This window comes from Pavona decussata, unplaced genomic scaffold (assembly GCF_977016875.1).
Source record: "Pavona decussata unplaced genomic scaffold, jaPavDecu1.1 SCAFFOLD_83, whole genome shotgun sequence".
NCBI classification, from domain to species: Eukaryota; Metazoa; Cnidaria; class Anthozoa; order Scleractinia; family Agariciidae; genus Pavona; species Pavona decussata.
The window spans coordinates 769,892-785,571 of record NW_028145501.1 but is presented as its reverse complement, the minus strand read 5'-3'; the positions used below and the strand labels follow the sequence as shown (position 1 = coordinate 785,571).

Genomic DNA, 15,680 nt, shown 5'->3' with positions numbered 1-15,680 from the left:
TTTGTTGCCTTCTTTAGTACTCATTTACACGTCATTCTTCACCTTTCATTTCTTCCTATTAGCGTTTCCTCAAATAATTTGGTCTTGGCAGGTGTAACAGCCGGAGGAGAAACACTTCTTATTCACGCAATTTTTTATTTCAAACTCTTTTTACTTCGCCGTGCTGCCCGGAAGGGCTGAAAGTTGCAGTTACTGACGAGGCAAAGAAGGTTTAAACTAAAACGTACAAAACAAACTTAACTTACAAAATGTATGTACAAACTATAAGGTGAACAAACCGGCAAAACCGAACGGAAATACAGAACACTTACATTGTTGTGGCGTGTTTAGAGGAAACTTCCAGTGGAAATTGTTTGCAGACAACAGTAACTGAAAAGATCGGCTGACTACGCGAAGCATGTCTCGTTGAAACTTCGATGTGTAATAAACAGAAAATGTCATTTCAGAAAAGCGTCACTTGCAAAATGCAAATTACTAACCTAAATTACCGCGCAAAAACAGGCCTAGGGGAATACTAATGGCTCCGCTATTATAATATGGTGTTAGATCCAACAACAGGTGCCCAGCTCATTAGACGCTTTATAAACTGGATGCCTTGACTGAAAGAAAAACTATCATATTTACATCGTTGTCTTATTCAGTGAAAAAAACTTAATGCATCTCTGTTTAGTGAAAACAAATCCTGTATAGAAGATAAAGTTATCGGCTCTTTAAACCACTGGGGCTAGATGGCTACCATGGATTCAGGGCCGATTATAGCCTATATCGTACACAGTAAAAAAGAAGAAAAGCAGCCTTTGTTGTTATATTTTTTTTTTATAATTGTAGTTAGGTCGACAAAAAGTTGATAATGATTAATTTATACTGAAGCTGATGGAATTACCGTGTCTTAATATAGTTATCGTATCGTATCGTATCAGTGGGTCGTCCGTAAGTGGCGGATCTAGAAGCCTGACTACCCCCGTCCCTCTCTTTTTTAGGCCAAAACCGAAGCCCGAAGCCCGAAGCCCGAAGCCCGAAGCCCGAAGTGCCGAGGCACCGAGATATTTCGTTTCACGAATTAAGAGCAGCAAGTCGAGCGTTACAGGCAGGAAACCGCTTACCTGAATGTTTGCCTGCGCCATTGGTTATTATGATTCCAAGCCAAGGCCGGAGGGTTTAATGGAAGCCTTCCTTGGGCATTGTAGCTGAGTTTACACATGCGCATCAGGGATCATTACAGAACTCCATTCCAATGTTAAATGTGTCCTCCTAAAAAGGATACAAATCCCAACATGAAGTGAAGGTTAAATTTTGAAGTAACCTCAGAGAGAACAGTCAAGTTGTCGAAAGCCAAAATGTCAGTTAAAACGTTTGAAAAACTGACATAGGAGCTTTCGACAGTTTTTTGTCACTCAGTCTTGTTTTTACTTTTATGTGCTCAGCTTCTATCTCCTGCATGATAGAGGACCTATTCCTGCGTGTTTCAAGTTCTCGAAATAGAACGTAATGGGCAACGTTTTATTGATGTCAATCAGATGAATGGAGAAAAAAGAAGTCTCCAGGGGTGCTTATCATTTACACAAACCACCCGGATGGAAAACGAAATGATTTAGCTTGTCCTAACAGTCAATTTTTCAATTTCAATTTCAATTTTATTTTTCACACGTACAACGAGATTCAGTACAATACATAAAAAACAATAAACATTTATATTACAAAGGAAGATTAAAAAGAATTAGGGTAAATTTGTTTGGTTTAGTGTGAGCAGTGAGTTTCGAGTTGGGCACTGCTTACGATGGAACAGAAAATTGTTTCGGTGGAAAAGAAAATTATTTGGAAAGGTTTGAAAAAAAAAAAAGAAAAGAAAAAGAACGTGATTAGCGAACGGATGACGGTGAAGAACTCTACATTACTTTTGGTTTATAAGCAAATCTTTCCTGTATTTGGTTTTAAACGAAGAAGCGGAGTTTGATTGCTTAATGTTATAATCTATTGTTTCCCATATTTGTGATGCTGCGAATTGAAAAGTGTGTTTACCGTAGTTAGTACGTATTTTTTATCTGCTAAAATTTTGTATGTACATTAAGCCTAGAAAACAAATGGGAATGATATTATTCAGCCAGCGACAGACATCATGTTTATGTTATTACTAGTGGTTCTAACTTTTGAGTCTGTTGGTGAAAATTATCATTCAAATTTAATGAAAATCTGCTGCAATGCTTTTGTTTTTCAAAAATTTTATTTTCAAAACTTATTGAGGTTATCCTATACGTTCAGAGGTGTCTCACGTCCAAGCGATGTAGCGCGTCTGGTTTAAACTGTAGATACCTAAGCCCATACATGAAATTAAAGCTCATAGAGCTGGCTATCAAACTAAACCAAGAATTTTGAAATCTAATGAATTGCCGAATTTTTAGCGCTGTTTTCTCGAATCAATTTTTTCACTTGGAGGAGCCACTTCACAGAGCTAAAACTCAAAAGGAATTTGTTCGTTTGCCTTCAAATTTGGACAGTAGCTAGTTTAACATATAAACAACAAAAACGTGTCTGCGAATTTTTCCTTTCGAAATATTTTTTCTCCGAGAGCGATTTTTGTACGATCACTCCACATTTTTTCATCCTATTTCGAAAATGCGCTATAACTTTTCATTGCGATTGAATATGGCAAAACGCAGACACGTTTTTTTTTTTAGCGCTTTGGGTCCGGAAACTGAGGAGCAAATTAAATTAGCAAAAAGCAAAATTCGCTTTGACTTGTAGCTTTAAAAAGGTGATTCGGACGCTCGCAATTAGAGGTCGTGAAAAATTCGACAATTCATTTTATTTCAAAATTCTTGGTATAGTTTGATAGCCAGCTCTATAAGCTTTAATTTGGTATGGGGGTTTAGGTATCTACATTTTAAACTAGACGCGCTACATCGCTTAAACGCGAGACACCTCTGAAGGTATAGGGTAACCTTAACTCTGGCCTGTGTTGAACTTGCACAACCTTCTGAGCAAAAAGGACTATCTTTGGTGCCAAATCAGGGGCCACAAGAAAACTGCGGTGATTGCTATTACTGAACCTGAATTTAATGTTCCTGTCCCATACCCTTGGGCCAAGGGCCCTGGAACTACAGTGAAAAGGCATATCTCTTTATCCTTTTATTAGTAGCCATGAAATTATAAAACAGCAAAACAAAACTCACCTTTTAAAACAATGTCATGTTAAGGTTAATGATGTCCTTGTTCCTTGTCTTCTGTGTGAAACTAAAACATTACGGATAAAGGTTTAGTACAACTCCTTTCTGCCCCACTTAACATGAATGACAATACTATGATGTAGGACTGAGCAACACATCACACATTGATTCATTTAAGTTGAATTTCAAGTGGACAGCGTAGTCTGAAATCAAGCCACACTCTCTCCTATTTTAATGTACACAGCCTCTGAAGTTTTCTGTATTAAAGCATTGTCTTTCTGGTTTATAAGAGCCAGCTTACCTCAACACATGTTCAAATTTCGCGGAAAGCACGTCAAATTTGCGCGTAACATGACTTGTACACAAATTTTCAAGGACAGGGTCTTCAAAAGCCTGCAAAGAAGATGACACAGACTTGCTTATCACATTTCAAACGTGTCTAAACAAAGTTTAGGGAACTGAATTAGGAAAAAATGGAACATACTTGAAGCAAACTATCCCGGTCAAAATTTCGTGGCAATGATGGACCTGTTATTCATGCAAAGGATCTTGGGTCCATGCCGGGCCCATGAAGAACACGTGACGAGGGTTTCGCCCGAGCGGGGAGGGGAGAGGTAGAAGAGCGCTCCTTTATTTGATTCAGAATGCGGTTCCATGAAATAGATATGTCGATTGGCAAATTCGTCGATAACTTATAGAATTTTCTTTAGAAAATAAACTCTCCTAAAACCAAAGGAATAAACGTTGATGTTGAAAAGAACCTCCTATTAAAACGTCGCGCATTTATTAGTAATCGGAACTTTTCTACAAAATTACGAAAATTATGAGTGTCTAGAAATATCATGCATTCAAATCTTGACATAAAACATAGAGGTTAATGAGAACGAATGAAATGATCACCACATTCTCGTAAATCTGACTATCACACTAAACATGATAATGAAAACAATGGGCAGAATGTTCATATTGGTATTGGAGCAAAAAGGTTTTAATGTTGTCATGGAAACTTCAAGTAATAAGGTACTAAAAGATTGGAATATACTGAACTGACCAGAGGTGCTTCACTACCCAAGCAAAAAAGGCAGAATTTGGAACAAAATGAAAGACGTTAGCGTCAGAAAATTAACGATTCCACTTTATCAAGATAGGTAAAAAGGCATTTTATCATTTTATTCTATTAAAATCTTTAAGTAATTGCTCATGGATAGTTCATTTGGGATCCCGTTTAACGTGTCTCCCTAGGGTTTTAAGCTCGCGCACACTGATGATGCGAGCTTTAGTAACATGCGCGCACTACCTTCCGAGGGTAGTACTCGGTCACCGTCCCTGGACATGGGTACTGGTCTGAACAGGATTTTGTCAGTTCCCATGCTTTTTCCTCATGTCTACAGAAACAATTTATGCATTGGGAATTTATTTCTCGTACAACCAAAACCTAGGTAAACACAACAACTTTGAATCTGAACTTAAAGATTTAGAATTAATGTTTGAATAGTTGGAAAGAAGAAAACTAACGCTTTCAGAAAAAATCAATAGTTTGAAAACATTGGGCCTTTTCTAAACTCACATTTAACTTGTCAGTTCTTGTCATAACAGAAGACTTTGCAAAAAAGGTGGATGAAATAACTTTTAATTTCCGATTTGGATGACAGGCCACACAAGATTAAGAAATCCACAAGTAATGGAGATCGCGACAAAGGTGGCTTGAAGATGATTCAATTCATGTCCATGAATAAATCTCTAAAATTAACTTGGGTTAGAAGGTTTAAAGATGACTGTGATGCACCTTGGAAAATCATTCCAAACTATTTGACATCACACCAAGGGGGTATTAATGTTTTGCTTGACTGCAATTATAAGTCCGAAGAACTGGATTTTAACGATCTACCTTTATTTTTATCGAAACATACTCTCTTACTGGGAAAATATCAAACATATTAATACCACTAAGAGAACTTCAGTATCGGAAGACGAAATAATTTGGAATAATACTAACTTTAAGAACAATGACAATGGTAAAACAGTGTTCTTTGAATCCTGGTATGACAATGGTGATGTTACGAAAGCAAACTTGTTAGACGGTAACACCAATTTTATCACGGATTCAACTCTTAAAGACTTATTTGACTACCTGTTTTGCAATTTGATCTAATACGTGCTATAAAGGAAAAATATGAACGATTGTGCGATGCACCAAAATCGCAGCCACAAGATGAAACGCAGAAATGGCATGAAGATTAGAGAACCCTCTGCAATGCCTCACTGCTTAAAGTCTACCTCCAGTTACAAAGAACCAGATCCTACGTTACGGGATAAACAATCTTCCGACACTATATGCGACACTATATGATACTGTTATCATAACAACCTTTTGCCCCCTTTGTTTTTCAACTTGTTTTTTACAAACAGTCAAATTCATGGCTATAGCACCAGAACTGCCAACAACTATCGCGTGCATCATTGCCGAACTAATCTGGAAAAAAATCACAATTCTTCATCAAGGCTGAAAGATCTGGAATTCCCTTCCTGTTACAATCACTTCTCTGACAAGTTTTCCCAACTTTAAGAATAAACTACTAGAGTTTTTAATAAAATAATCACTGAATTGGCAAAGCCGCACACTTGTTGCACAAACTATGTGAGCATATATTGTTAGGTACGAAGTGGCCTCAACTATAAGCCTGGTGGTTTCTAGAGGTCACCTCGCCATACATTAAACACTCAATTAATTGTAAATATATTAGAGAAAAGGCAAATAAACGCTGACTAATCAATATACAAACGCCCCTTTAACACAACAGGTGAAGTTAAACTCGCCATGTTTTAATTCAACACAATCCACAACATTATCTACACTAAGGACATGATGAGTTAAAGAAAGCCAAGCTTGCAACATGCGATCTCTGTTACCTCTGCAAATATGACACTCACACCTAACAGCACATGCTTGTTCACTGCCAACATGTTGTATTTCATTTTTAATGCAAGAATGTGATGATTGAACATCTTTATTTATTTATTTATTTATTTATTTATTTATTTATTTATTTATTTAGTTAGTTAGTTAGTTATTTATTTATTTATTTAGTTATTTATTTTATGTTCATCAGTTCTGGCACCAATTTTGCGTATGGTGGCAAAACCAACCCAACGTTATTCTAGCACCTAAATCTACGGCTTTTTAAAGTTGAGGAGCTTGCTAAACTACAGTATTCTCGTAGCGAAGTGCTTTCTTTATAAGTGGTTCCTGTATGAAGATCTGGAACCATTGAACTTTCGTCTCTTTATATTAGAGTTACGCGATCACGCCCTAGGCCTAACCGAAAAATTTATTGCCCCTAAAAACAACAAAAATAACAATTTCAACAAAGAATGGCAGCCCCTCAATTCTCTGTTCACTTATGTCCCTCGGGTATTTCACTAGCTTGCAAAAGAAATTTAATTTTCGCTCCGCGCATAACTATCAGGACTCTTTGAATTGTACCTTCGTTGTATTTTTTTGCATACACCGTAGTTATTTTGTATCTCGTTTGTCAGTATTGTTAACATTGCAAATATTGTTAGAGATAGAAATGCAACTAATGTACCTATTGTACGTATCGTAAGTAGTGTAGGTACTATAAGTTTTTTAAGTAGTGTTATTGTTAGTACTGCAAGTATATATAGTATTGGAAATATAGTAAGTACTGCTTCTAAAATTATCCCGAATAGTTTAAGTACCGTTCACTATTGTATTCCGTGTACGTGTGTGATCATGACGTAAAGCTAACTGTAACAACCTTTGAGCATTAAAAAAAATGAAGAACATTAGAGCTATTGCTAACTAATCTCGTAAATTTAACTTTAAAAAGGCTTTGGAGTAAATTTCAAATCATCACACAAATGACTTCTTCCGTATCCCAGCCTTTCTGTTGCTAGTTCTTGAAAAAGATGTGATAAGCAATTCGTTTCCAGTTGTCAGCACCAGTTTTGTACCCAATTCCTGCCACTGAGTATATGAAATATACATTTATTTCCAAGATGTCTGTAAAGTTTCAAGTCGTAAGTCTACTTCCAGTATTCACTTCACTTGTTTCATGGTCGGTAAGTAGATACTACGAAACGACATACCCACGACACACCTACTCTTATCCCACTACTTACTCTCGTTTGTCGCCTAGGATACCGAATATTTAGTAGTATTGCAAACCCTACGAGTCAGTAAAACCATATAGCGATCGTAGCTTCATCAGTTTTACTGATTAGACATTATGAATGATCCTATTATGAAAGCCGGCACTAGATACGACATCACACGTCGTTTAGTGGGTAATTTGTGTCAACTCTCGGCTAAGGCATCCAGTTACGTTTCGTCTTATCGTTACATTTCAGTCGCCAGATTTCTTAAGACGTTTTATATTATCTCCTCTTTTTTTTTTTTCTCGCTTGCATTGCTTAAAAGAATTGTTTACATTCAATTCAGGCATTTGGGACCCCGACATTTGCTATTGGCTCACGGATGTCTTTGATGACGTGGAAATGCATAATTAATTTCTTTTACCTGTAGTCAAGACAACGGTCGTCAATATTTGGAAACAACATGATGAAATAACTTTAAAACAAAAGAGTAAAAATTTCTCAGCTTAGTAACTTAATCATTTTAATCGTTGGTTAAAGAAACGGTAAGACGGAGAAGTCAGGTACAAGGAATTAGGCGATCAGGAATAAGCGAATAACTTTTTTATCTCACACTTTACGGTCTTTGACTACTGTCACCGAAAAGAAAAGGAAAAGAGGGACAAACCCGTATCCCAGCATTCCCCGTGATTAGTTCTTAAAAGAGATGTGATAAGTAATTCGTCCTCAGTTGTCAGCCTGACCAGTTTTGCTCCCAATTTCTGCGATTGAGTATATCAAATATACATTTATTTCCACGATGTTTGTAAAGTTTCAAGTCCTAAGTCTACTTCCAGTGTTTTCTTCACTTGTTTCATGGTCGGTAAGTAGAAACTGCGAAACGACATACCTATTCGTTCATTGCGAACGCTACAAGTCAATAAAATCACATAGCGATCGTATCTTTAACAGTTTTTACTGATTAGACATTATAAATGATCGTATTATGAAAGGCAGCACTAGACAAGACATCGATATCACACGTCGTTCAGTGGGCAATTTGTGTCAACCCTTGCATGGCTACAGGCATGTAGTTACGTTTAGTCTTATGGTTACATTTCTTGAGACATTTTACGAGTAAACATATATTTTGGGTCATTCTATAAAATTCTAAAGCTTGTTCAGTTCAAAAAGTACGATAATATTTAGCTTTATTCACTCTATTATATTCACTCCTCGCTGCAAGCTTGAATATTTAATCGCTTCTTCAATATTTATTCACTTATTATCTTATTTTGGATTCGAAAATTATAATGGTCGTTCAGTTTAGATCTTCGAAACATGTGCAAACTGAGTTCTTAGCACTAAATTTGCAATTTAACGTTTCAGTTAAGGGAAACAACACCTCTAAAAACTTTTTCGATACAAACTTAGTTTAAGTTATTCACTTTTGATCTAACGATTTCATTTCCTTTAATTTATCGCAAATCAGACCTTAAGCCTGGTATTCTAAGTTTTACAGAACTTTTCATCAGTAAATAGAACTTTGTTTCATTCATTATTCTTTTGTTTATGGAAGCCTGAGAAGCTGAAAATACCTACTTTTCGCATATGAATAGTGCTTATGTTTCAAAAAAACCAAGTAATATAATCTTTTGTCAAAAATAGAACTAGGCTATTTTCATATCCAGCTGTCTTAAGTCGATGCCTGTATTAAATCTAATTGATGTTCCATTTCATTCTGAACCAGTCCTTACGCAATTGCTTTCCGCAGTTTCATCATATTATGCCAAAAATAAGAACAAAAAAATATCGCTTGAATGATTTCTACAAAACTCAGTCGGCGGTTTTTCGAGAAAGTGACGACTACTTCACCTTATTTATCAAATAAAGAAGCCTCGACTGTGCTCTGTTCTGTTGTAAAGCACGCAAGAAGCGGCTAGAGCACAAAAGAAGTGTAGAAGTGGAAATACGAGACGAAGTCGAGTGTTTCTCCCTACTTCTTGAGTGCTCTAGCCGCTTTCTAAGTGCTTTACAACAGAACAGAGCACAGTCGAGGCTTCTTCATTTGTTTTATGATAAAGAATTTTTTTATTTCCCCACGCATTCACCCTCATTTTCAAAACAAACTTCATTTTCCGAGAACAGATGTGCCGTCAGCGTGCATCTGTACTCTGATAAAGCACGTTAAAATAAGCCAATCACAATCCTTGTGTAGAATGTTTTAAATGATTTGATTGGTTGAACAACACAAAAGCTGTCAGACATGTCAAAACAAGGCATCAAAGTTTACAAACTTTGCTCAGTTCGAATGTAACGCCGGTAGTGTCACCGCTTCTTCAGTTTACCCATTTAAAAACCAGGATGGAAAAGTAAGATGTTCATTGAAATCTGGTGAATTTGTGGCTCATGAAAATCTAGACGTCTTTACAGCGGTTACCAATAGCACGCGACCTATCGCCTTCAAAAGACTCCGATAAAGTTGCATTTTGGTGGACGTCAATCAAAGAAAAACCGTTGAAATTATTTTCAATTCTGACAACAATTCAAGGCACTAGAACCAAGAAATTGACAATTTTATTGCTAGCAGATGGAAAACTTTATGAAAGTTGATTTCTAAGCTAGTTTATCTAAAAGAATGGGCATCATTTAGGTGAAGCCGTATTTTTTTATGAAACATTTCAAATCGCTACACATGATAATTTTGCAAAATCAGCGATGCGTGCAAGTGAACAATTTATCACATGCAGTGGAAATGAAAATTTTCAATTAAAAATACCTTTTATTTTCGCTTGATCTGGCCCGGAAATCAATTTAAATGAAGTTTACCTTCTCTAGCGAGGTAAAATTCTTAGTTTCTTTCCGGGTTTATACCTTGGAATCTTATCAGAATTCAAAATATAATTTCAAAGGCTTTTCTTTGGTTCGGCGTCCACGAAAAAGCAACTTTATTCTACTCTTTTGAAGGCGATAGGTCGCGTGTTATTAGTAACCGTTGTAACATAGCAATTCGAAAACAAACTGCTTATAGCTTTCGGCCGGAAATAAACCAACCGCTGCGCTGTGTTTTGTGAATGAACAACAGTCGAATTCACAGGAGCAAGAGGATTGCTGGAACTGCTGACAACGTTATGGGAAAGGGCAGCTGCTGTGACTGCTGTGGCATCCCAATCAATGCTCCAGAGAGGATATCTGAACAAGCTGTTAGTTTTTCACTCGAAGGGCGATCGGTAATTTCTGAGGCTTGCTTCACTGCGGTGAGCGGAGGTGGCCATGATGCGGCGTGATATATAGAACTTGCACCGAAAATGTAAGGATCTTGTAAGCTTATATATTTGTGTATTCGCTAGCTAAATAAATTTCAGTTTTCTTAATTCTTTTTTGATCTTTTTGTACGAGAATATAGCTAACGCCTGGTTTACGGGATCTTTTAACACTTTTCTTTGAGCTTGTGACATTTTTACATCTTTTGTTCTAAAACTTGACCCGGTCTATTTTATGTTATTTTAGGTGTTTTTCGTCTCTGCCTTCGAAATAATTTCGTCAATTTCGGCGGTTGACATGTTTGCAAATCTCTGTTTGTTTATATTTCTACTTCGCTCTGTCTTTTAGTCGCTATCTTCCTCGGAAACTTTACTTTCAATCACCGTGTTACTTGAATTGTTTTTTTTTTTTTACCTTGTATGCGCACAGGATGGTCTATGTCGATTGAAGCTAAGAGTTCATTTTCGTTTTCTAGGTTTTAAAAGACGTCTGGATAGAAAAATAATAATAACAATAATAATAATAATAATGAATATATAAATAAATAAATAAATAAATAAATAAATGAATGAAACCGCGAAAGAAGTTCAGGAATTTTACAAACGGGCTGATGGCGTGACACCGTTGCTCCGTGCATCTGTACTCCGTGCATCTGTATACTGTTTCAACCAATCAGCGCGCGTGTTATATCGAAACTTTATTATAAAAAATTAATAACGAGGAACCGAACTTTTCAAACACTGACACAAATTAAATAAACACAGATTGCATCAGACTTTTTCTTTTGCCTGTATGTTAACAACATTTTTTACCGAAATTCTCGGGAGATACAAGTGAAGATACTATAGAGTTTTTGAGACAGCTAGATCAGGCAACTATGTTTTACAAACTAACAAATTCGCAAAAGGCGGAAGTACTACTGCTTTAATTTGTTGACTGGTAACGCGAATGCTTGGTTCTCCGCATCACCACATTTAATTAACAGGCAGAACCGATACAATCAACTCTGCGAGGCGCTGATAAAACTATTTCATTCGCAGTCAGATATTTCGCTATTAAGACAACAACTTTTGAGACGCAAAATTACTAAAATCACAGAAATCACCAAGAAGACAAATTAAAGAGGGAAAGACCCGTATCCCTGCATTCCTCGTGATTCAAATTCTTGAAAACGGTGTGCATGATAAGCAATTCTTTTCCAGTTGTCAGCAGCAGTTTTCTTCCCAACCTTTGCGATTGAGTATATCAAATATACGTTTATTTCCACGATGTCTGTAAAGTTTCAAGTCCTAAGTCTACTTCAAGTGTTTACTTCACTTGTTTCATGGTCGGTAAGTAGATACTGCAAAATAACATACCCACGACAGACCAACTCCTACCCCTCTACTTACTCACGTTTGTCGCCTAGGATACCGAATATTTAGTGGTATTGCAAACCCTACAAGTCAGTAAAACCATACTGCGATCGCATATTTAACAGTTTTACTGATTAGACATTATGAATGATCCTATTATGAAAGCAAGCACTAGATACGACATCACACGTCGTTTAGTTGGGTAATTTACATCAACTCTTGGCTTAAGGCATGCAGTTACGTTTGATCTTATGGTTACATTTCAGTCTCTCGATTTCTTGAGACATTTTACGTTTTCTCTGTCTTTCTTTTTTTCTTTTTTTTTTTTTTTTGGCTTCGATGTGATGGCACATTGCTTGAAAGAATCATTTTCATTCAATTCAGGCATTTGGGACCCCGACATTTGCTATTGGCTCACGGATGTCTTTTGATGAAGTGGAAATGCATAATTCCGTTAACACCTGCATGCACACCTGTAGTCAAAACAACGGTCGTCGGTATGGGAAACAAGATGATGAAATAGCTTTGAAAAAAAAGAGTAAAAATTTCTCAGCTTAGTAACTTACTCATTTTAATCGTTGGTTAAAGAAACGGTAAGACGGAGAAGTTAAGGTACAAGAAATTAGGCGAACAGGAATCAGCGAATAACTTTTTTTATCTCACAATTTACGGTCTTTGACTACTGTCACCGAAAACAAAAGGAAAAGAGGGACAAACCCGTATTCCAGCATTCCCTGGATTAGTTCTTAAAAGAGATGTGATAAGTAATTCGTTTTCAGTTGTCAGCCTGACCAGTTTTGCTCCCAATTTCTGCGATTGAGTATATCAAATATACATTTATTTCCACGATGTTTGTAAAGTTTCAAGTCCTAAGTCTACTTCCAGTGTTTACTTCACTTGTTTCATGGTCGGTAAGTAGATACTACGAAACGGCATACCTTCGACACACCCACTCATGCGATAACATCTCACTACTTACTCACGTTTGTCGCAGAGGATTCCGAATATTTAGTAGTATTGCAAACCCTGCAAGTCAGTAAAACCATATAGCGATCGTATCTAAAACAGTTTTATTGATTAAACATTATGACTGTGCCAATTACGAAAGCCAGCACTAGATACGTCATCGATTTCGCACGTCGTTTAGTTGGGTAACTTGTGTCAACTCTTGGCTTGAGGCATGCAGTTACGTTTAGTTTTATGGTTACATTTTAGTCTCCAGATTTCTTGAGGCATTTTACGAGTAAACATATATTTTAGGTTATCCCTAGAAATTCTAAAACTTGTTCAGTTCAAAAAGTACGATAACATTTAGCTTTATTCACTCTATTATACAGTCATTTCAACCAACCTTGTCGGTTCAAAGAATGAAGCTAAAAGACAAGACCGAAAGTTTACGTGGGATTTTATGAATAAATTCATCAAAATCAGTCATGCCTGGAGGAAAAATAGGTTGTAATCAGCAGTACAATGACCTGCACGTGTAGGGATGATTTTGATGAAATTACTCATAAAAATAATCCCACAAAACATTGCGGTCTTGTCTTTTAGCTTGATTTTAATCCGACAACATTAATTGAAATAGCTGTATTCACTCCTCACTGCAAGCTTAAATATTTATTCACTTTCTTGTATTCCATTCTGGCTTCAATATTTGTTCACCTATTATCTTATTTTGAATTCGAAAATTATAATGGTCGTACAGTTTAGCTCTTCGAAACATATACTAATTGAGTCCTTAGCACTAATTTTGCAATTTAACTTTTCAATTAAGGGAAACAACACCTCTAAAAGCTTTTTCGATACAAACCTAGTTTGAGTTATTCACTTTTGATCTAGCGATTTCATTGTCTCTATCGCAAATCAGACCTTAAGCCGGGAATTCTAAGTTCTACAGAGTTTCTCATCAGTAAATACAACATTGTTTTATTCATTATTCTTTTGTTCATGGAACCCTGAGAAGCTGAAAATACTTACTTTTCGCATTTGAATAGTGTTTATGTTTTAAAAAAGCCAAGTAATTTAATCTTTAAATAAAACTATCTTGTAAACCTCATTCACAAAAGAAAGCTGTACCTTGAGAAGTTCACTCTAGACAAGAATAAAACAAACTGAACGCCAATCTTTATGTCTGTGCATTTTACAAATTAATCCGTCCCGTAACAATTTCATGAGATTTCAGGGTAAAATTTTGGTTCACTCGCGCAATTTGACACCTTTTGAGTTCCTTTTTATTAGCTCTACTATTTGCAGCTAGATTTTACTTATTTCTTCAACCTTAAACTAAAAATTTATCGATACAAACTTAGTTTTAGTTATTCACTTAAAATGATATAGCGATTTAACTTTCTCTATCGCAATCTAAATCTTAAGACATTCTAAGTTTTACAAAATTTTTCAACAGTAAATAGAACCTTGTTTCATTAAGCATTGTTTTATTCGTAGAACCCTCAGGGGCACCAAACGACAGTTTTCTTTCAAATCCTTTGAAACGCTATTTTAGGCTATCTGGAGTGCCTTTAAAGCTCTGTAGGTTCATTTCAGGCCGCGCTATAATATTTTTATCTGTTCGGTTATTCTAGGGGAACTTGAGTCTTTTCAGTCGAAATTACGAGGGCATTTTTGTCCATTTCTCGAAAACCTTAGGTCTTATTTCCTTAAGCTTTCCGAAAATCTTAGCTGACCTTTCTCCGATACCCAAAACCAAATTTTCATCAATCCGAAAACAATAGGCCTTAAATTTCCAACATCGCGAACGTTCGAGGTAAAAATTCCCCTTAGAAAATTGTAGGGGATTAAGGGCAGGAAGCACCTACTTTTCGCATATTAATAGTGTTTATGTTAAAAAAAATTAATTTACCCTGACGACGTAAATAGAACTATAGTGTAAACCATATTCACTTGAAAGCTGCACCATGACAGGCCCGTAGCAAGACTAAAACAACTGAGGGGGCTTAGCAAAATGGTGAAACAAAACTACCCCCCCCCCCCCCCCTTCACCCTCGTCACTCAAAAAAAGAATGATTTTGGAGTTTAAGATGCAACGAGAACATCAAAAAAACCTGGTAGATTTAGTAAGTAAAACAATAACTTTGCACCTGGATCAAACTCTTAGGTAGTACATGTTTTTGCCTTTTCTTTAATGTGGACTACTACGTGAAGTTTCCTAATTTCACTTTTGAAGGAGGACGTAGACAAACGACGACAAATTGTTCTTTCTCTTTTTAAATTTGGAATCGGGCAGCAAGAATCCGACTGCAGGAGAATTTTTTTTCTCTGGTCTTGAGGACATATTTGTGTGGCTTTTTTGTGTGACAACGCAGGAACACTAAACTGTTATAAACTTGTATCGCTTAAAATGAGCGGATGTCTTAGAAAACAACATGAGCCACGGAGTTCCGTGCCCGGTCGTTTGAAATCTGATTAACGCGAATCCCTAAAATTAACCGAGGTTTTCCCGTCACTTATTAAAAATGTTTTTAGAAGCCACTTTTAGCTTACCAGTAAAGCAAGAGTCTACAGTAAAACTGAGGAACAAAAATCTTTTTGAAGATTTTTCATTAATTAGCAATTAAAATCGAATTCAAGTTCACATTAACCCAGGATTAGCTTAATCGGGCTTCAGTTAAACAACTGCGTATACATGTAGCATTTCTGGTTTCTTACATTTTATTCGTGGACCGTAGATCTTTTTTAATCCGATATGCTGTACTTTTTACACTTACGACAGCGACACTATATTTCAGACAGTTCATTGTTCGCAGTCACGCGCTATGACGTGGGCAAACGTCTGTATTTAGGC

The 15,680-nt window shown here is 36.4% G+C and overlaps 1 protein-coding gene and 1 long non-coding RNA gene across 3 annotated transcripts in view; one reads left to right on the top strand and one right to left on the bottom strand.

Moving 5' to 3' along the window:
* The window catches only part of LOC146475721 (uncharacterized), a 57,405-nt gene extending 53,714 nt beyond the window's left edge, over window positions 1-3,691 (bottom strand). The window contains exons 1-3 of the long non-coding RNA XR_014865806.1: window positions 3,649-3,691; window positions 3,466-3,557; window positions 3,171-3,231 (exon numbers count right to left, since the gene is read on the bottom strand). This is a non-coding gene — a long non-coding RNA (uncharacterized LOC146475721). The remainder of the gene's footprint in view (window positions 1-3,170; window positions 3,232-3,465; window positions 3,558-3,648) is intronic.
* LOC146475716 (uncharacterized) overlaps window positions 1-15,680 on the top strand; it is a 67,500-nt gene that overhangs the window by 11,983 nt on the left and 39,837 nt on the right. The window contains exon 1 of one of the 2 annotated variants that reach the window (XM_085115414.1): window positions 12,657-12,789. The exons of the other annotated variant lie outside the window; for it this stretch is intronic. Coding sequence (XP_084971540.1) covers window positions 12,727-12,789 — 63 coding nt within the window. The 5' untranslated portion in view covers window positions 12,657-12,726. Of the gene's footprint in view, window positions 1-12,656; window positions 12,790-15,680 lie in introns of those variants that run through there. 2 annotated transcript variants of the gene reach the window in all.